General features: G+C 36.5%; 2 protein-coding genes across 3 annotated transcripts in view; one reads left to right on the top strand and one right to left on the bottom strand.

Moving 5' to 3' along the window:
- The window catches only part of LOC136030430 (uncharacterized), a 30,843-nt gene extending 17,452 nt beyond the window's left edge, over positions 1-13,391 (bottom strand). The window contains exons 1-2 of the mRNA XM_065709412.1: positions 13,254-13,391; positions 9,336-9,583 (exon numbers count right to left, since the gene is read on the bottom strand). Of these exons, the coding sequence (XP_065565484.1) occupies positions 9,336-9,583; positions 13,254-13,323 (318 nt within the window). The 5' untranslated portion in view covers positions 13,324-13,391. The remainder of the gene's footprint in view (positions 1-9,335; positions 9,584-13,253) is intronic.
- Positions 13,365-22,274, top strand: part of LOC136030484 (mitochondrial import inner membrane translocase subunit TIM14-like) — a 32,726-nt gene continuing 23,816 nt past the window's right edge. Inside the window, exon 1 of one of the 2 annotated variants that reach the window (XM_065709505.1) lies at positions 13,365-13,494. In XM_065709505.1, coding sequence (XP_065565577.1) covers positions 13,492-13,494 — 3 coding nt within the window. In that variant the 5' untranslated portion in view covers positions 13,365-13,491. Of the gene's footprint in view, positions 13,495-14,847; positions 14,890-22,274 lie in introns of those variants that run through there. The other variant, XM_065709514.1, reaches the window with a different exon arrangement.

The following is a 22,274-nucleotide window of genomic DNA, read 5'->3' as shown; positions in this document are numbered from 1 at the left end:
TGTTCCTATTAATAGATTGAGTAGTGGCTCCGTGACTCTTTTTCTAGGCCAGTGACTGGTACCAAGAGTCAAATTGAAGCTGGAACTTATGTCAGTGCTACAAAGAAACCTGCTAACACGCGTAAGGTTAAAACGGCTCAGGCAGTTGGAGGTCGTGGTTCTCTTTCACGTGGTCTTCAAGGTCCCAAATACGCTGTGGGAGCTAATATCAGGTCTGTGATTCCTAATATGAAGTTAGTCCTGCAAACTAATGTATCAAAGCTCTTTGTTAGTAGATTTGCTCCCAAAACTACTGAGGACACAGTTGCTAATATTGTTTCAAGGAAGCTGAAGTGTCCAGTATCTTGCTCAAAAAATGTGACGACCAGTCCAACAGTACTTCGTTCAAGCTCGTTGTGTCGGCTGCGCTACAAGCGAAAGTGGTTTCACCACTTTTTCTACAGGAAACCATGTTAATTAATTTTGGATAAAGCTTTTTAGGAGGGTTTAAGTGAGGATTTAGTTTCTTTTGCAGTGAATCCTACGAAAGCAGGTGATGGCCTTTTGAGAGGGAGACCGAGAGGGGGGTTAGCTATTCTTTGTAGAAATGCTCACTCCCACCTAATATCTTTTCCTTTCCCCTCAGATGAGAGACTGCAGCCAGTCTGCCTCCGTTGTGATTGTCAGGAGTACCTTTTTGTTAATGTTTATATGCCAGTTTGCTCAAGTGAGAATTTGCTTGAATTCTTCCTGTACTTAGGTAAACTAGTATCGTTTTTATCTGATAAATATACTTATGTTTGTTTCCTGGGTGATTTAATGCTAATTACAGTACAGAAACTATTTTCAGCCGTGAGCTGAAGGCAGTAACAGCTGAAAATGATTTGGTTTATTGTGATGAAGTGGCTCTAGAGCTATCGACTTTGACATATTTGAGCCCGTCAGGCCATACGTCATGGATTGATCATGTGGTGTGTTCAAGTTCTTTTAGTAGTAATGTTATGCCTATTTCTGTAAGATAAGATATATTTAGTTCAGACCATTTCCCTCTTTTGTTTGAATTATCTTATGCTATTTGTGCCGCGGATTCGTTGTGTGTAGATCCGCCACCCCTTGTCCGCCTGCTGTGGACTGGGAGCGTGTGAGTGCGTCTCAGCTTGTGGCCTATGGTGTGGAGGTTGAGAGGCGTATCCTTGCTCTGGATATAACTAATATTTACCATTGTACTCTCCCTTACTGTACTAATCCTTCTCATACTAATGGGTTAGGGGCTCTTTATTATACACTGATTTCGATTTTTATTGTTCGTGCATGTCATACTCTACCTCTTCGTCTGGGTAGTACTAACAGGAAAAGGGTGGAGCTAAATGTAATTCCTGGTTGGAATACTCACGTTCGCCCTCATTATGTAGCTGCGACAAATGCCTTACTTTTGTGAGTTGCTTATGGCAGACCTCGTGGAGGTGGGCTTGACTCTGCGAGGAGAATTCTTCACAGTAGGTTCTGGAGTGCCCTTCAGTGGTGCGAAAAGAATATGGAGAGTTTGAGGGCTTCGACTTTAGCCAGTAGTTTGGGTTCACTTGATTTCCGTGATTGTTGGGGAAATGTTGCTAGTTCTAAGAGTGCTGGTCTCCCAAAAATGTCGAACAGAGTCAGTTCAGCGACTGGTCCCAAAGACATTGCTGAGTTATGGAGGGGTCATTACAGTGCTGTTTTCTCGTCAGTGGCTTTGGATCCCAAAGCAGCAAGGGCAAGGTCCTTCTCCAAACCTAGGACTGATCCTGTTAAGCAGCTGATAACGGCAGAGTCTGTCGCGCGGTCGGTGTCTGGGCTTCCGGGCATGAAGTCTGGTGGACTTGATGGAGTGATGGCAAATCACATTAAGCATGGTGGCCCGTCCCGAATTTGTTTGTTGAGACTGCTCTTCACTGGTTTCCTTAACCACTGATGTGTCTCAGATTCCCTTACTGAGGTTTGCCTGGTTCCTATTCCTAAGTCGAATGCCGGTGATATGGCATCGTTAAGCAATTACAGACCGATTGCTCTAGCAGCTACCATCTCAAAACTTTTGGGAAAATGTCTTTACTCTTTGATATCACCCCAGATTGATTTATCTCATAATCAATTTGGGTTCAAAGAAGGATCTTCGACGGAGTTCTGTGTGTTTATCCTTAAATCTGTAGTGTAGTACTTTTGCCATTTTTTTAGTCCTGTGTTTGCATGCTTCGTTGATGCAAAGGTGGCTTTCGACCGAGTGGGAACCTTGAGATGCTCCTTGACAAAATAGACACTAAAGGAGTTGACCGTCGTATCACTGGAACTCTTCAATACTGGTTTGAAGTGCAGCGTTTCAAAATCAAATGGAGTGGTTTTTTCAGTGTGTCTTTCCCTGTTTTGAATGGTGTGCGGCATGGTGGGGTCCTCTCGCCGTTACTGTATAACCTTTATGTTGATGATCTTAACCTATGTTTGGCACAAAATGGGGTTGGCTGTTTCATTGGTGGTGTTTGCTTCAATAACCTGAGTTATGCTGATGACCTGGTTATTTTAGCTCCTATAGTGGCTGCACTTAACCATTTACTTTCAATATGTGATGAGTTTGCGTCAGCCAATGATATCGTGTTCAACGCCTCTAAGACCCAGTGTATAGCGATTATTCCCGGGGAACTCCTTTGAAACATATCCCTATGGCTTGGCCTTCTGGAGTTTCATTATCTTTTGTTGGGTCCAACAAACATCTTGAATTCACGGTGGCTCCAACTCTGAGTGATGAGTTTCATGTTAAGGTACTTTCACGTTCGCTATGCTGCAGGGCTAACTTACTCATTCGTAAGTTCGGGAGTTGTTAGCCCTCTGTAAGATGCTTTCTTTTCAGAGCTTACTGCACTTCGTTGTACAAGGTGTTGCACTCCGCTTTTGTACAATCTCTGTCTGTTAGGTGTGAGAATTCTCTTTGGGTTCTTTATAACAATTCTTTACGGTGGCTTTTTAGTCTTCCTTTGAATTGTAGTGCATCTGGAATATTTGTTGATGGTGGCCTACCATCTTTTCCTGAGCTGCGTAGAAAATCTTCTCTTTCTATCCAAACAAGGATACTTATTCGAATAATCCCCTCATTTTGGTGCTTTCTGAGCCTCTTTTTCGCCTCTCTCTGCCACTTTGGCTGACTTGGTCAAGTATGATTTACACACAACAATTTTGACATGTTTAAATGTACCATTGTTATTTGAATTATTTTTATTTTTTTTTTTGCTGATTGTTTTTTGTGTGCTATTGATTTATCTGTTTTTATTTTATGTAAGTGGCCCTAGTTGGTCTTAAGTTTATTATAAGCTGAATTTTAGGGTGGGGAGTCTCACCTGGTCTAATCGGAACTTCCAATGTTGCATATGGACCCTGGTACCGCGCTGGCACATGCATCAGACGCTGACAAGAGGCCCGGTCGACCGCCGCCGGCCGAGGTTGTGACGTTCAGCTGATTTTCAATTAATTTGAGCCAATTCTTTATTGTGTCAACCACAATTCTGGAGCTTTTCTTTTCTCGTATGGTTAAGGATTTCGATTTTCCTGCTTAGAAATCAATTGCAGTTTTTAAAATCAAATAAACAAACTTAAAGTACACACACAATAGTTTGCAAGAATTACTTGTGTTTCCAGTGTGAATTTTCACTCAGCACTAGTTCTTGTAACAAATCCAATGAATAGACCATTGTCTTTCAAACAGACTCCAGATTAAATTCCATCTAGGAACTTGAGATTTAAGGACCTGTCTATTTCAAGACACCTTGTATAGTAAAGAATCAATATTTCTTGATTCCTTGCCATAGGCAGGTGTTTATAAGTACTGAGGTTCTGATTCCGTGAAATCAAAGCGTTACTTGAAACGGTATGCTCTGAAAATTCTCAAGCTCCTAACTCTCAAATTCTGAATCTAATATCGAGGACAATTAATGTATTTCCTTGTTTGTCATAAAACCACTGGAGGTGTAATAACAAGGGGGTGTCTAATTACAGGACGGGGACCTATTTCAGACATCCACAAAGTTGTCATCAACAGTCACTGTATGAACCTTTTCAGTTTCATTTTTGCCCTCAGTGCTGCCTTCTCACCAAATCTCCTCACAGCCTTCTTCTTTGTTTTTCTTGCTTTTGTTACTTCAATTTTTCTTTTCCACCTCTTCTTTGCCTTCCTTGTAGCAAAGGCAACTTTAATCTTGGCTTTCGCTGATGCATCATTGCACACTTTTGTTCTGCCCTCCTTTCTTCATTAAGGCATGTTGTTTTCATGGTGATGCTGGGATGTGGTTGTGCTTGTTCAGGTGTGACTATCCTATTTCAAAGTGGTTGCAGAATGACAGAGTTTATTGAAAGCATTGGGTGAGAGGATGGCAGTGTGGTTAGGGATGAGGCTGGAGTTAGAACCTCTGATGAGCTTGGGAATTTGCCACCAGTTTAATGGGCTTAAAAAACATTTGGTTGCTCTATATTTAAGGGCACAGATCTTCATTATCAAAATAATCTGGATTGAAAGGGGAAGTACCTTCCAAATCCCTTCTGGATATTTGATGCTATGAAAGCTAAGGGGAAAGATTTTCCTACCAACCCAGCTGCGATGTAAATAGTAACAGTTCTTCTTGATGATGAAGGTTGCTTGATGAAAAAAAAATACTACTAATTTTGAGAATTAATTCTATTAGAAATATGTTGCTGTTAGAAATTTGCACTATTATGCAAGGGTTCTAAAATACCACAGCCATTTCGTTTCTACCAGATTTCTATTTCTCTTGATGAATAACGAAGAAGACCAGCGCCCAGCCAGCGACTCGCTAACTACCAAACTCATTAGTAGGCCCGAATCTGATATATCTTAAAGCTGGGACTTGAGAAAGACTGATCAAAACATACATGTTTGCGTTCAACAATGATCACACAAGCGGCGCGCCGCTGCTGCTATTTTTTGCCCCCGCCGCCGCCGACTTCCCTTATCGGCCCGGCGCCAGGGTCTAGTTGTATAATAGAAATCTCAAAAGGAAAATCTAGAAACATATGGCAACCTCATTCAGCCAGGGGGACTGGCACTCCCTCCACCTCCCCCTTCTTATTGGTGCCCATGGCTACGAGCCTGAGAAAATTTGCCAGATTTTTGAAAACGAGGATAAACAACCCCTAAAAGTCAAGGAGTCTTAATGAAAACCATGCCGTCAGTTTCAACGTATCAGAGAACCCTGCAGTAGAGGTTTCAAGCTCCTATCTGCAAAAATGTGGAATTTTGCTTTTTTTGTCAAAAGAAAGATCACGGATGAGTGTTTACTTCTTGTTTTTCTTTTCTTTTCCTCAGGGGTGATCATATCGAACAAATGGCCCTAAAACATCGGTAGAGGGCTCATTTGAACGGAAATTAAAAGTTTTAGCTCCCTTTTTAAGTTAAAAAACGTTAAAGGGCAACTAAACCCTCCTCCCACGCCTTTTTCCCCAAAATTGTCCTATCAAAATTTAGAGGTATCCAATCTGTTTAGCATAGTTGAAAAGTCTGATAAATAATGCCTTTGGAGATAACATGACCCCCCCCAGCCCCTGGGGATAAGTTTTTAGGCTATAAAATTTGCACATTGTTTACGAATATTATCTCTCATTGGGAAGTATGAAGATATTTTTCGGGGTGGATTTGTGCTTCGGAAGGGTTTCCATGGGATAATTTTCCTTGTTAAGGGAAATTTCAAAGGGTGAACGTTCTAGGGGACCGTTTACACTGGGGAGATTTGACAGAAATCCTATGCGAAAACATTTTTATTTGTCTCAATTTGTCTTTGCCTATTCATTTTTTCATGCAGAGATGTTCCGGGGGAATTGTCCAATGGAAATTTTCTGTGTGTTTCGATTTCCAGGGAATAATTTCTATGGAAGCGCATATTTCCAAAGTGATCAGAAAAATGATTAGAACTTAGTCTTTTTCAAACTTTCCCATGAGGTGAAGGAATTTTTCATGGAGGGTGAGACAGATTTACCGGTATTCTTTGAAATCGATCAGAAATTAAAAAAGAACAATTTCTTTTCGACTGAAAGTAAGGAGCAATATTAAAACTCAAAACGAATAGAAATTATTCCATATGTGAGGGGGTTACCCCACCCTCAATCCATTGCTCTTTACCCTAAAGTTTGACTGTTTGCACGATTTTTTAAGAACGAGTCCTCATACACAAGTAAATACAAGAAGCACAATTATAATAGGAAGCTTTTATAAAAATGCTAAACAGTTCAGCGTGAAGGACAAGGTATAGAGGAGGGGACAACCCCTTCATATACGTAATAATTTCTGTTCGTTGTTATTTTTAGTGTTGCTACTTACTTTCAGTTAAAAAACTTGTTTTTTTTTAAATACTCTGAGGCCCGAAGATTATTTATATTTTGTTTTTCACAAATTTAATGAATCCTAGATATCTTAAGTTTTGTTTCAAAAATAACATTTAAACTTGTGAGTCTAGAAGTACATACAGTTGGTTTTGTGTTATTTTCCCATCAGACTTTTTACTTATGCTACCTCATGAGTTTACTCATTACTTATTATCCCCGAACATCAATACTGCTGCTTAGGAATTATCCGTAACGTACCGTCTTACCAGGACATTTTTAACTATTCCTCTATTGAAAATTAATCCGTATCATACTTAGGCAAATACTGATAAGTATTAACAACTTATGTATCAATTACATGCCCGTCCTCAGCTGTTTCAGGGATATTATGTCGGTATTTGCCTGTTTTTCTTGTTGCTAGACAGTATTTTACCCCCATAATCAGTTTTTTTTTTTACCATATCAATAAAGGAAGTAAGCCCTTCCCTGTTGGGATTCTTCTTTATTTTACCATTTCGCCATTAAATTTTTTTTTCTCTTTCATTATTGATGTTTTTTTGTTTTTTTGTTTTTTTTTTTTGTCGTATCTTAGCAGTCACTTTTATGTAACCTTAATCTTGGTGTATGATGTGTACCAACAGACTGTCATCAATCTTTCCCAAAACAAATTGGTGTGAACATGACTAACTTTCAGAGACAAAATAATTATTATGACAATTTTATAATACCCGATCAAACATCAAAATCATCTCTGGCGAATAATCGCTAATTCCGTAAATAACAATCAGACTGTTTTCTGGCAATATCAAGTAATGTAATTAGTTATTTACTTATTGATTTTAATAGTCTACTTTTACGGTTTGGGCTGATGTATAAATAGTATTGGCGTACCACCAAGGCTGATTAAGGGGTTCAAAGTGTCCAAACTCATGTAGGCTCCCGGTATCTCTTTGATGGGCACTGAGTGATAAGAAATAATAGGTATTGTTTATATCTTGCCGGCCCTCAGTTGTACTGCGGATAATGCCCTGATTCTGTCCGTTTTTCCTGGGTGCTGGACAATCATGCAAGGATATAGGCTATCCTCATTCAAATTTATCTCTGTTGCAGTAAAAATAAAGGGAGTACTTTATACTTTCCTTTTGCTTTTTTCTTTTCTTTTACTACTCCACAATTGTTTTTTCTTTATTCCTCTTTTACTATTAACGTTCTGTTGTCTTTTATTGTAAAATCTCAACAGGTACCCTAACATAATCTAAATAAACTTATCGATGCAAATCAATACCCTGTTAATCATTTCAGATCTTGATATTTATTGACATTGGTTGTCTGCTTTCCCCACGCCACATTCAACCTTCCACTATCCCTGAATTTTCGTGGATTTTCCCAAAAATCTTTGTGTCTCCTCGATAAAAATTTGGCTCCCCGAATCCCCAAAAATCACCCTATCACGTTGCCACCCCTAGTGATTAATCACTATTGACAATCTACCCCTGGTAGATATTATTTTACTTGCCATAATTTTTTCACTGCTCTCCAAAATTTTCGTCTCTTGTGAGATTTGCGAGATTAAATCATTTCATTGGTTGTAGCATTCTGAATTCTATAAGTTTTTTTGTCTTTCGCAGTGATTAAAATTTGGAACGTATTCGGAGAATTGTTTTGACAGCTGCACCGTGAGTTTAAATTTTGTTCTCTTTTGCTATTTTTGATTTTGGACACATTGTATTAATGTTTAATACATGATAATTTTGTAGAGAGTGATGCGGCTCAATAGTAAACGAAACTCTTAAAAAACGGAATTTTGATATCAATAGATACATCAAAAGAATTGACATATTACGCTGATTCCAAATATGTATTTGATTCTAAATATATAAGTTCAGTGTTACCCGTCAACGGCTTGGAGCCTGAGAAAATTTGCATGATTATCGAAAAAGGGGGAAAACACCCTCTAAGAATTTCGTCCTAATTCCTTAAGAACAACTCCTCAAACACAAGTCGTTCATTTAGAAGAATAAAAAGCTTTTCAAAAATAATGTAAAACTTTAGTTTGAAGAGCCAGTTTTTGAAGAGAGGTAACCCCTCTCAAATATTTAATAGTTTTTGTTCGTTTTAAGTTTTATTTTGCTCCTTACTTCCCGAAAAACTTGTTTTTGTTATTTAATTCCTGGTGTAAGTTCATGTGCGCTTGCCCGGGAATATCCATTAATTCAGAAAAATCATTGCGGATGTTGTTGCTCTGTGTGGAATTATCGCATTTCTATGCTTTATTTTTGCCATCTTTCTAAATATTACAGCCATTTTTATTTTTAAAACAATTTTGAATTTTTTGCCGCAATAAGCATTTTCTAGCTAGAAGTTCAAGTCCCGTGCTTTTGCTCTAGAACCTGCTTTGTAAAACGCTTGATTTACTACGCGGATTCAAGTCCTGCTTGTGTCTGAGAACGAAGCTAAAACCAATTTAGGCTCCCAGACTTTCGCAATAAAATTCTATTCCCTCTTTTTCCCCAAATCTTAAGAGTCGAGAGTTGAAGCCCTGCATTCAACATAGCAATATAGGAATGGCCTAATAATTCACCACAGCCTTAACTTTCATGTCAACATTATATTGTATGAATATTACATCTTTACACAATAAACAAAAATATACAGCATCAACCAGAGGCGTCACTAGCCGAAATGCTTGGGATTTTAAATGTTTGGGGCAAAGGATTTTACCAACTGGATGGCCATTTTTTAGATGATATTGCTGTTGAAATTGCTTTGGTTTTAGTTTTTTACCGACCGAGACTGATCTTCATTCATGGACTCCACGTCATAAAAATTATGCCAGTAAAATAACAATGCTTTGTGCCACTATTTAACCGACACAAATTTTTCTACAGAATGGCTGAAAATATTGGAGCTGAAAGGCATCCCCCTATCCCCCATACTTGATGCTCCTGTCAGCAACTTCTGTGTAAATCTGCTAGAGGATGAATCATGAACAATCCCAAACTTACTTTTTTTACATTACATTCGTCGAATTCAAAATCAAAGTAGTAGTCTGTTTGGCCAAATCTTCCTTCTTGAAAGCATTTCTCGCTTCGTCCGTAGAAAGATCCGCGTGTGTAAATTACACCATCGAAGTCGTTTTCTGTTACAACAGCGACTGATATTGAATTATCATTGCAGTTGAGTTGGACTCTATGGTAACCATCAGTTGGCGCACCAATATTGATTCTGTTACTGAGATCTTCTCGCCAAATACCTGAAAGGTGGAAAATGTGTAAACTTGCGTTTCGGTTATGTAAGGACAAAAAAAAAACCCAAAGACTTTGGTATTTATTTATCACCCTGAGCAGGGTCATGTTTTCATAATAATGACCTGATTAATTATTGCCTAGACAGACACCTCCTAATATTTCTTTTTTAACCTTTTTTTATAGTTGTTTGATTGAATCTTTTATATGGTAATTCCTGACCTAATTAGACATTTTGTTTTTCTGACCTGTGCCACATTCTCCCCTCCCCCTAAATATCACAATCCCGTAAAATACGTTGAAAAAGTCAAATATTCGGCGAAAGATGTAAAACAGGGCTGTGTTCCGGAGGTCACAAGACTTGAAACTTCTTTCTGAAAAGTTAAAAGTAACCCCTTGAATTCAAGAAAATGAGCCCGGAAACAACCCAAAATAAGTTGGATTGGTTCCACGTCTCGTGAATATGTACAGGAGTTTATTTCTGGAGGGGGTGGGAGGCGTGAATCCAAGGAAAACACAGGCAAATATTGTGAAAAAAAATGTCTCGAGTTATAGGAAGAATATTGAAATTTCGGGAAGTACGTCCGAAACCTTTCCTTTCTCATCTGCCTATGTGGCTGTATAGTTGTTCAATTTTTTTTTTTTTTGTTCATCCGATATAACTCATCTTTTACCTTAAATATGTATAAGTCGGGGTATTCTTTAAGATTAATCAGTAAATCTTGCTTTTTGTGGATCAATAGAGACTCATTCATGCCAATTTGCTTACTATTCTATTTTCATGTGGAATATGCTAATTAATCGCATTTTATTTTATTTTTTCATCCCCTGAAAAACATGTGGCAATACAAACACACAAAACAAATCTAGAAACCAGTGGCTAAGATTAACTATTACCTCATGAAATCTTCTGTCTTTTAATCACACATAGAAAGTATAATAAAATGGTAAAAAATAATATTAAGAAAAAATACTAGGGTCCAACAATTCCATACTAATCCTTGTCAGAATAAAGCTCTCACTGAAAAAGAATATACCAACCGATTTTGCTTTATCATAAACATTGCTTGCTGTACAGTAGGTTCTTATCTTACTTCTTATTGCTTCATTTAGGTTCTTTTTCAAGCTAGAGTAATTCTGTATAATAAGTTTGATATATATATATATATATATATATATATATATATATATATATATATATATATATATATATATATATATATATATATATATATATATGTGTGTGTGTGTGTGTATAGTATTACCACACAATGAGGCCGCATTATTCGCCTACATAGTCTATTTTGTATAGATCAAGAGTGACAGTGGTTCAAGTAGTTCAGCCTTGCTTAGTTCTATTAAAACACAAAAGAAATTTCACTGTAATTTACATTGATTCGTCAGACTTTTGTATTGCAATGTTATAACTATCCGACGACCACTAGATGGAATGATAGTACAAGGGTATTGAAGTCACTGAAACTGCGGGCTCTGCCAATCTTGTGCCAAGAAAAAAAATAGCTTTTCTCTAAAACTATTACTCATTATAATTTATCTAAATTTTATGAACTTGATCCAAGGATACACACGCTAAGATCTACCAATAGGCCCGGACATAGGGGCCCAAAATACCAGGGGGCGTAATAAATTATCACTGAGTGATTGTTTTTCTTAACAAAAACTGTACTGATGCGTTTTATTGTCAAAGTGCCGGTTGCGCTTCGCCGCCGCCCTGCCAACTCACAGCAAAGTGATTTTAAAATAACACAGGAATTCCGTGACCACTGATAAACTGTTAGATTTTTTCCAAAAATGGCAGCTGAGAGTTCGGTATCACCTCTTTCTTTCATTACTTTTGGCTCATCGGTTGCGTTCTGTTCAGTGTTTCTATTAACCCCAAATTTTCTCGAACTTCCCCAAAAATCTCACAAAAACGGAAAGGCAAAAACGCTTGAGCGTATGAGCATCAAAGCTTCAAATCCAGCCATGAGGATACAGTCTCTTTTTTGACGGTTTAGTCACTTGGTCGTGTATATTTACTGAGCCTTCACTTGAAGGAATCAGTGTAAGTGTTTCATGAAATAATCAGCTGTTGCGGATGATTATGCAGTTCCAAACAATATTCTTTTAAGGACTTTTTCTAAGACATTTCCTTCTTTAGTTAATCAGATTGGTCAATGTTGGTATTACCTGAACAATTGTTTTGGGTCATGAAACTATTGTTAATAGATACATTTTGACTTTTTGAACATCTTTTCTCTCTTGCAAAACTACCGAAAACTCACCGTTATGGAGTTGTTATATATTTGCACATTAGGGGGGGGGGGAGCATAGCATATACTAAATACAGTAATGGTTAGTTTACGTATTTAATATATGCTATGCTTTTCCCCACCCCCCTAATGTGCAAATATATAGCCCAAATTTGTTTCTAAACTATTACAGGTTCGCGATTTCAAATATCCGATCAACGAAAACGGAAATAATTGCAATTCTATATGTGTAAATACAAGAGTATTTGGACCGGCATAACTCCATAACGGTGAGTTTGCGGTAGTTTTGCAAGAGAGAAAAGATGTTCAAAAAGTTAAAATGCATCTATTAACAATAGTTTCATGACCCAAAACAATTGTTCAGGTAATACCAATATTGACCATCAGATTTGCCTTGTGACCACATATTTCAATTATCTCCAGAGAAAAGGTAGGATCATTTATCAAGTTTGATTTGAAATTATTATCAATACTTGAAAAAAAATATATTGTTAATTTGTTAGCGGAATCTGACGATATAAATATAATATGTTCTTTCGGGTAGCTTTTTCTTGGATTGTTTTAATTTCTGATATTAATTTTAATTGGAATATATGGCTATTCAAAACGCAGGACTAACTGTTCTTGATGTTCACAATGGTAGATTGTCCCTTCGGTAGAAGCACCATTCCTAGCAGTTTGTTTTAAGGTTTATGTTCCCTGCGCCATTTTTCTCCCCTATGTTTCGAATGCATTAACGGAAGATGACGATTTTTCTATTATCCCATAACTCAGGTTCAGTTGCATCCATCTACTGAATTACGTTTTTGAAGTTCGATGTGCGGAGTTTTTAGATTAAAAATACGCTGAAATTGTTGAAAAAGGAACAGTATTTTATATTTATTTTGTAAGTAAGTTTAGATCTTTATCTGTGAAAAGTATAAATAATATCATTATTCTAATTCGACGAGTGAACAGATGTGAGACCAATGAACCCAGTGATACATGTTTCTTGTCTGCAAGATACAGCTGCAGGCTCGTCGCTTGTTTTGGACGGGACATGTACCTTAATACAAAACGATTTAGCAAGAACTTGAAGAAAAAGCTTTTGGGTGCAAGCTAATATACTCTATGGAGTTACGGAGCCAATTTAAGAAAAAATGCCTTTCTTTTAATTTGTTGATCACAAAAAATTTACATACTGTATAGAATTTTTATGAAAATAGTCAAAATTTTATTCTTGACATTAGAATCCTAGAGAGGCTTAACTTATTAAACTATGACTCATAAGAATTATGAAATGATATTTGGTTTGGCACCCAAAACTAATCTATCAAATAAAAAAAGGCAATCTTCTTATAGTTCTTGTAAAAACCAAAGTGACACGCCTACTTAGCTGAAATCACAATTAGAAGGAATTGCTTACCATCACAATAAGCATAAGATATCAGAGCTTGTACTACAATAAAAAATTTCGTTATGCACAGATGAATCATTATTAACTATACATATTTCTTTTGTGAATGAAGTCTGGGTCAATAGCTTATAATTTTTATTGACCTTGCCATTGGCTATACTCAGGCAAGCTCGAAACGAAGCAGGCGAAATTGATGATTTTCATTTTGGCAACGTAAATCTTAGCTCTAAGTTTGAAAACTAAAAACATGGTAAGGTTACCTAATTGAATATCGGTATTTTTTAATCCTCTCAAGTCCTAAAGTCCTTAATCCATCTGAGAGCTTTAAGGTCTAATCATCTCCCACAGTTTCTTTACTTTTAAAGGCTTTCTCGAAAAAGTAAACCTCGTCCTAGATTACTGGTACTCCTCAGAAGGAAACACTAAAGTTCTGGAAACGATTTTAAAAAAATATTTAAATGAGTCATAAAAGCTCTTTACTTAGCCCTTTCCTCACCGTAATGTGAAAATGCACAGCCTATACAACCTATATAATTCTCATGTATTTTACATATGTCACTTATTCAAATAGATTTAATGATCAATAAGCAACATTGACAAAATCAAGAAACAGAAAAATGCACATAGGCCTAGACCATACATTTTGGATACTTTGGGGAATGCTATAAGTAAGTATTTAAAAACATATCTAAGTTGTCTTTAGAATTTGAAAGTGTTTCCTTCTGAGGAGGACTAATTATAAACTAGGACCTCAGATCTTCACAAGGCTAGGCTATCATATTTCTTACATTGAAATAAGATGCCTAGTAACTTGGATTGCCAACTAACCACTTGAACAGGTAAACTACTGTAAAATCTTATATCATGCCACCCAGTCTAGAAAGTGAATTGGGTTAATGTTTACATGGCTCCATTACTGATAGAGACAAGATGTACATTCTGTTAAAGTCTAGATTAGGGGCTAGTGAGATGAAAACTTTTTAAGAAGACAATTCTTATTTCATAATAAGAAAAATAATTGCATCTAACATATTTTGACTATCACTCCACTATACTTCCCCTGCCCCCTGTTGCAAATAGCCTGTGTAGCTCAAATTGTATGCTTCTTATCCATTTTGCTGCCCATCTCTCTTGTTTTTCACCAGTTGATTAAATTTATGGGTGCACAGGTAGAAACAAGAGAGATGCATTGGCAGAACATATAGGAAATAGCCTATATAATTCTGGCCATATATTTGCACATTAGTCTTAGGGAGGTTGAGGGTAAATTATAGTAGAGCTCCAGTCAAAATTTGTTAATTACAATGATAATGCATATTAGAAGCAAGAATGGTTTTCTAACATTTTTCCTTCTCAATAGCCCTTAATCTACACCTTTACCAAACTTGCTACTCATGCATTTTTTATGCTCTTCAAATATACAGCAGTAAATGCTTCACTCCTAAATACACCCAAAGCCAGATTTAACTTTGCCTGAAGGGAGGCAGATTTAGATTTGCCTCCCCTGCTGTTCCATCAAGTCTGAACTATCTGCAAAAATCTAGGATTTTGTAGTTTTGTCAGAAGAAAGATCACTGATGCATGTTTTTTGTTATTTTTTCCAGGGGTGATGGTATACACCCAATGGCCCTAGAAGATTTACATGGTACTTGTGCCAATTAAAAATTCTAGTGCCCATTAAGTGGGCAAAAAGATAGGACCCTTCCATCCACATCCCTTTTTACCCCAAACACATTTAAACATCAGATGTATTGTTCAGCATAGTTGAAAAGTCCAACAACTAACCCTCTAGGGATAAGATGATACCCCAAAGCCGCTAGGGAAAGGGTAAATAAAATTTGCTTGTCTACATAAATTATTTGCTACTAGAAAATATATAGTTTTTTTGGGTGGGGGTACTTTCAGTGAGAAGCAATTTTTAGCAGGTATAATTTTCTGTTTAGCAAGAAGTTTCCTATAGAATTTTACATGGGGGAATTATCCAGAATTTAAATCTGGAATTTGTTTTATTTCTCTTTCTTTCTCTTAGCAACTCATTTTTATGTATAGAGTTGTTCTGAGGGAACTGTTCAGAGAACATTTTCTGTAGGGTTGGAATTGTCTACAACTATTTTTCTGTGGGAGGGGGATTTTCTATGGGGGAGTTTTATGCAGGCAAAAACTTTCCATTGGGGAAATATATGTTCCCAGGAAAAAATTCTTGTGGGGGGGGGGGCTACAGGCATAATTAAAAAAAAACAATCAGAATCTAATAAAAAAAGGGTACTTGTATATTACCCCAAACACACTCAAGAGTTATGTTAATTGTTATGAAATATGTCAAAATTTAATCAAAATATAATGCTTTAGTAAAAAAGTCATGGGAGCTATAACAAAGTATTATAGAAAGCAGGCTGCCCAGAAGACATCATATTAAATACCTAACCACCTCTATATATTGCTTATTCAGTTAAAATGTACCTGCATTTAGTTTATTTCACAAAAGAATAAGCTAATTATAACCAAATGCAAGAGAAAAAACAATTTTACTTAGATTGATCAAACAAAGCAAACTTCTTGAGTGTGTTTGGGATAATACACAAGTACAAAAACAAGTTTTATTTCAAATACAAGTAATTAGAATGTTCTAAGGGGGATTTTCTACTAAGAAAAAGATTCCTAGTAGAATTTTCAGTGAGGATTGAGTTGTCTAGAGAATTTTTTTTTTGTGGAGAGGCATTTACACAGCAGGAATTTTCCATGGAGAAATTTTTTGTGTCAAAGTTTCCATGAGGGGGAGGTGTACTTTTCAGCATTGTTTGAAAAGCAATCTAAAATTAGCTTGAAAATATTTTTTCAACTGAAAACAAGGAGCAACATTAAAACTTAAAATTAATAGGAATTGTTCTATATATGAGGAGGGCTGCCACCTCCACAATCCCTTGCTTTTTATGCTAAAGTTCGAATACTATTCAATTCTTTAAGAACAACTCCTGAAACATAAGGGCCCTTTAATCTGGATAAGAAACTTTCTTAAACTACTAAAAAGTTCAGTATACAAAATGTGGGATTGAGGAGGGGACATTAACCCTATATATGGGACAATTTCTATTTGTTTTAAGTTTTAATATTGTTCTTTAATTTCATTTTAGAAAACTTTTTTATTTGATAATTTCATACACAACAATATATTTACAACATAATCAGAAATATCAAAATTGGAAATATGTTTTTTCTGTTTTACAAACTTGATACTCTTTTTGGGAATATAGATACTTCATTTGAAATATTGTAAATTTTTCAAATCTTTTGTTTCAGGAAACCTGCTCTCTTCTTTTTTATCTCCAAAGTGCAGGAAAAAAATTGCTTTTATTTTAATTAATTAAAAAAAATTCCCAAAAAGAAGTTTTTCAAAGAAAAGTAAAGGCCATATTAAACTTAAGTTCAGAAGGAATAGAAACCCACAATAATTCAAACTAAAAAAAAAAAAAAAAACAGAAATTACTACTAAAGAATAAATGAAGCACAAAAATGAACAGAAATGAAATAAACAGTCAATGTAGAAAAACATACAACAGGTACTAATATGAACGAATAAATAGATCTTAAAATGAGTGAAACTTAACTTGAATATGCAAATCAAGCTTGAAACAAATACAGACCACTACAAACTAGAGTAAGGGTATTGTCTCCTTCTTTCACTGTAAAAGTCTAAAACCTACTGCATCAGTGGCACTTTACTGAAATGTAAATGTGTTTTGAACAGTCTTGGAAAGTACAAATAAAATCAAACTGAATGTTAGATGTATAATGAAATTAATTGTTGAAAGATCATCAGTTCAAGATTTTTTTTTTCACTGTAACTTTGTTTTAAATGCTGTAATAACTGGAAAAGAAAATATTTGTAATATAATTTGTTTTCAGTGAAGTACTAATGACACAGTAGACTTCAGAATTTTGCAGTTAAGGAAGGTGGTAGTATCCAAACTCTTGTTTATGGTGAAAATATATATGTTTTGAACAGCCTTAGAAAAAACTAATAAAATTAAACTGAAGATTTAATATATATAATGATATTAATTGCTGAAAGCTTATCAATTCAAAATTTTGTTTTAATGGTAATTTTTATGTTTATTTTTAATGTTGTAATAAGTACAAAATAAAATATTTGTAATATAATTTGTTTTCAGTAAAGCGCCAATGATTTTAGACTAAAGTAAAGCAGTAGGTTTTAGACTTTTACAGCAAGAGAAGGAGGCAATACCTAAATTCTTGTTTGTAGTGATTTTTATGGCACTTGGTATCCACCAAGTGACATATAGCGATTGCAAATTCTGTTGATTGGTTGGTCTGTCTGTCCTGGTTTTGCTAGTTTAGGGACTTCCAGGTAAGCTAGGATGATGAAATTTGGCAAGCGTATGAGGAACCAGACCAGATTAAATTGGATATTGTCGTTTCCCCGATTTGATCATCTGGGGGGAGTGGGGGGACAGTTAAATTGGAAAATTAGAAAAAATGAGGTATTTTTAACTTACAATGGGTGATCAGATCTTAGTGAAATTTGATGTTTGGAAGGATATCATGTCTCAGAGCTCTTATTTTAAATCCCAACCGGATCCAGTGACATTGGGGTGAGTTGGGGGGACCTAAAATCTTTGAAAACACTTAGAGTGGAGCAATTGGGATGAAATAGAATGGGAAAAATAAGCACAAGTCCTAGATACATGATTGACATAACTGGAACAGATCCGCTCTCCTTGGGGGAGTTGGGGGGAGGTTTAAGATCTTAATGAAGTTTCATATTTAGAAGGACCTCATAACTCAGATTTCTTATATTAAATCCTGGCCAGATCCAGTGTCATTGGGGGGGGGGGGAATTGGAAATCTTGGAAAATGCTTAAAGCAGAGAGATTAGGATTAAACTTGGTGGGAAGAATAAGCACAAGAGGGGGGGGGGAGTAATTTAGAAAAATTTAAAAAAATGAGGTATTTGTAACTTAGAAATGGGCAACCAGATTTTAATGAAATTTGATATTTAGAAGACTCTTATGCTTTAGAACTCTCATTTTAAATTCTGACCAGATCTGGTGACATTGGGGGAAGTTGGAGGGGGAAACTGGAATTCTTGGAAAATGTGAAAATCAAGGTATCTTATGAATGGATGATCGGATCTTAATGAAACTTGATATATAGAAGAATCTTATGTCTCAGACGCTCTGTTGTCAATTCGAATTGGATCTGGGGACATAGAGGGTTGGAGGGGGAGACAGAAATCTTGGAAAACGCTTAGAGTGGAGAGATTGGGATGAAACTTGATGGGAAGAATAAGCACAAGTTATAGATACGTGATTGACATAATTGAAACGAATCCGTTCTCTTCGGGGGAGCTGGGGGTTGTTAATTTGGAAAATTTGAAAAATTGAGGTATTTTTAACTTAAGAATAGGCGACCAGATCTTAACGAAATTTGTTATTTAGAAGGAACTCATGTCTCAGAGCTCTTATTTCAAATCCCGACCAGATCTGTTGACATTGGGGGAAGTTGGAGGGGGAAACCAGAAATCTTAGAAAATGCTTAGAGTGGAGAGATCGGGATGAAACTTGGTGGGTAGAATAAGCAAATGTCGTAGATGCGTGATTGACGGAACCGGAATGGATCCGCTCTCTTTGGGGGAGTTAGGGGGTGGGGTTCAGTGCTTTGGCAAGTTTGGTGCTTCTGGACGTGCTAGAATGATGAAAATTGGTAGGCGTGTCAGGGAGCTGCACAAATTGACTTGATTAAGTCGTTTTCCCCGATTCGACCATCTGGTGGACTGAAGGGAGAGGAAAAATTAGAAAAATTGAGGTATTTTTAACTTACAAGTTGGTGATCAGATCTTAATGAATTTTGATATTTAGATTGACCTCGTGACTCGAGCTCTTATTTTAAATCCCGACCGACATTAAGCCTCTGATTTTCCTTTAAAATCAATCGTTTGATTCTTGGAATTTTGCTTGGCTCTTGGCTCTTCCGACCTCGTCACAAGTGCTATATGAGCTCTTAGCTCTTGTTGTTTATTACAAGCTTGATTTGCATATTCGATTTAGGTTTCACCCGTTTTAAGATTTATTTATTTGTTTATATTACTACCTATTGTATGTTTGTTTGCTATGATTGTTTATTTAATTTCTTTTAATTTTTGGGTTTCATTTATACTTCAATAGCAAAATATTTTTGTATGTTTTAAGCTTTATTTACATATTCAAATTAAGCTTTCAAACAGTTCGTGGTAACGAACTGTAGTTAGGAGCAACCCGGCTCAATAGTTACCGAAACTCGAAAAAATGGAATTCCGATACCAATAGTTACATCAAAAGAATCGCATTGTAATGCTGATTTTAAATATATAAATATCATCAAGATCAGTTATACCCATCAAAAGTTACGAGCCTGAGAAAATTTGCCTTATTTTAGAAAATAGGGGCAAACACCCCCTAAATGTCATACAATTTTAACGAAAATAACACCATCAGATTCAGCGTATCAGGGAACCTTCTTGTAGAAGTTTCAAGCTCCTATCTACAAAAACGTGGAATTTCGCATTTTTGCCAGAAGACGGATTATGGATACGTGTTTATTTGTTTTTTGTTGTTGTTTTTATCCATCTTATCGACTGAGTGGTCCTAGAATGTTGCGAGAGGGCTCATTCTAACGGAAATTAAAAGTTCTAGTGCCCTTTTTAAGTGACCAAAAAAATTGGAGGGCACCTAGGCCCCCTCCCACGCTCATTTTTCCCAAAAGTCACCGGATCAAAATTCTGAGATAGCCATTTTATTCACCATAGTCGAAAAACTTAATAACTATGTCTTTAGGGACGACTTACTCCCCCGCAGCCCCTGTGGGAGGGGCTGCAAGTTACAAACTTTGACCTGTGTTTACATATAATAATAGTTACTGGGAAGTGTACAGACGTTTTCAGAGGGATTTTTTGGTTTAGGGGGAAGAGTTGGGGGGTTACGTAGGAGGATATTTCCATGGAGAAACTTCTAATGGGGGAAGAGAATTTCAATGAAGGGGGCACAGAATTTTCTAGCATTATTTGAAAAAATAAATATGAAAAGTTTTTTTCTACTGAAAGTAAGGAGCAGCATTAAAACTTAAAACGAACAAAAATTATTACGCATATAAGGGGTTTACCTCCTCGTTATACCTCCCTCTTTACGCTAAAGTATTTTTAATAATTTCAACTATTTATTTTACGGCCTTTGTGATTCAGAGGTCATTCTTAAGGAATTGGGACAAAATCTAAGCTTTAGTGTAAAGAGCGAGGTATCGAAGAGGGTTGAACCCCCTTATAATCGCAATAAAAACATATGAATATAGAAGTTCGTTACGTAAGTTAATTCGTAAGTTACGTATATTTTTTACCAATGAAAACGTTTGTAAAAAACTAAAAATTCTAGTTGCTTTTTTAAGTAATCAAAAACCTGGAGGGCAACTAGGCCTCCTCCCTCGCGCCTTTTTCCCCAAAATTTTTCGATTAATTGCAATTAATTAATATGCAAATTTCGTTTTAATTGTTTATGTGCGGAGAGCCAAGATCAAAACATGCATTAATTCAAAAACGCCCAGAAATTAAATAAAAAAAACAAGTTTTTTAAATGAAAGTAACGAGCAACATTAAAACTTAAAACGAACAGAAATTACTCCGTATATGGAAGGGGCTTTTCCCCCTCAACGTCCCGCTCTTTACGCTAAAGTTTCTTACTGTTTTAAAAATAGAGTTAAGAGAAAGTCAAACTTTAGCGTAAAGAGCGAGGCGTTGAGGAGGAAAAGCCCCTTTCATATACGGAGTAATTTCTGTTCGTTTTAAGTTTTAATGTTGCTCCTTACTTTCATTTAAAAAACTTTTTTTTTTTTATTTAATACATGTTATGGCACTTGGTATTTACCAAGTGACATATAGCAATTGCAAATTCTGTCAGTCCCTCTGTCTGTTGGTCCTGGTTTTGCTAGTTTAGGCACTTCCAGATAAGCTAGGATGATGAAATTTGGCAGCCGTATCAGGGACCAGACCAGATTAAATTAGAAATAGTTGTTTCCCCGATTCGAACATCTGGGGAGGGGGGAGATGGTTAATTTGTAATTTGAAAAAAATGGAAAAATGAGGCACTTTTAACTCATGAACGGGGGATCAGATCTTAATGAAATTTGACATTTAGAAGGATATCCTGTCTCAGAGCTCTTATTTTAAATCCCGACGGATCCGGTGACATTGGGGGGAGTTGGAGGGGGAAACCTTAAGTATTGGAAAACGCTTATAGTGGAGGGATTGGGATGAAGCTTGGTGTGAAAAATAAACACAAGTCCTAGATACGTGATTGACATAACCGGAATGGATCCGCTCTCTTTGGGGTTGTTGTTGGGGAGGGTTAATTCTGAAAAATTGAGGTATTTTTAACTGAAAAAGGAGTGATCAAATCTTAATGAAAACCCATGTTTAGAAGGTCCTCGTAACTCAGATCTCGTATTTTATATCCCGACCAGATCCAGTCTCATTGGGGGGAGTCGGGGTGGTTGGGGCGACTGGAAATCTTGTAAAACGCTTAGGGTGGATAGATCAGGATGAAAATTTGTCGGAAGAAGTCCTAGATACATGATTGGCATAACCGGACTGAATCCGATCTCTTTCGGGGAGTTTGAGGGGGTGTTAATTTGGAAAAATTAGAAAAATGGAGGTATTTTGAACTTAAGAATGGGGGTACTGGATCTCAATAAAATTTGGTATTTAAAAGGAACTCATGTCTCAGAGCTCTTATTTTAAATCCTGACCAGATCTGCAGACATTGGGGAGAGTTGGAGGGAGAAACCAGAAATCTTGGAAAACGCTAAGAGTGGAGAGATCGGGATGAAACTTGGTGGGTAGATAAGCAAATGCCTTAGATACGTGTGATTGACGTAACTGGACTGGATTTGCTCTCTTTGGGGGAGCTAGGGGGGTCCAGGCGAGTTCGGTGCTTCTGGATGTGCTAGGATGCTGAAAATTGGTAGGCATGTCAGGGACCTGTACAA

This window comes from Artemia franciscana, chromosome 1 (genome assembly GCF_032884065.1).
Source record: "Artemia franciscana chromosome 1, ASM3288406v1, whole genome shotgun sequence".
NCBI classification, from domain to species: Eukaryota; Metazoa; Arthropoda; class Branchiopoda; order Anostraca; family Artemiidae; genus Artemia; species Artemia franciscana.
The sequence above is the reverse complement of the archived record's forward strand: the minus strand, read 5'-3'. Positions and strand labels throughout refer to the sequence as shown.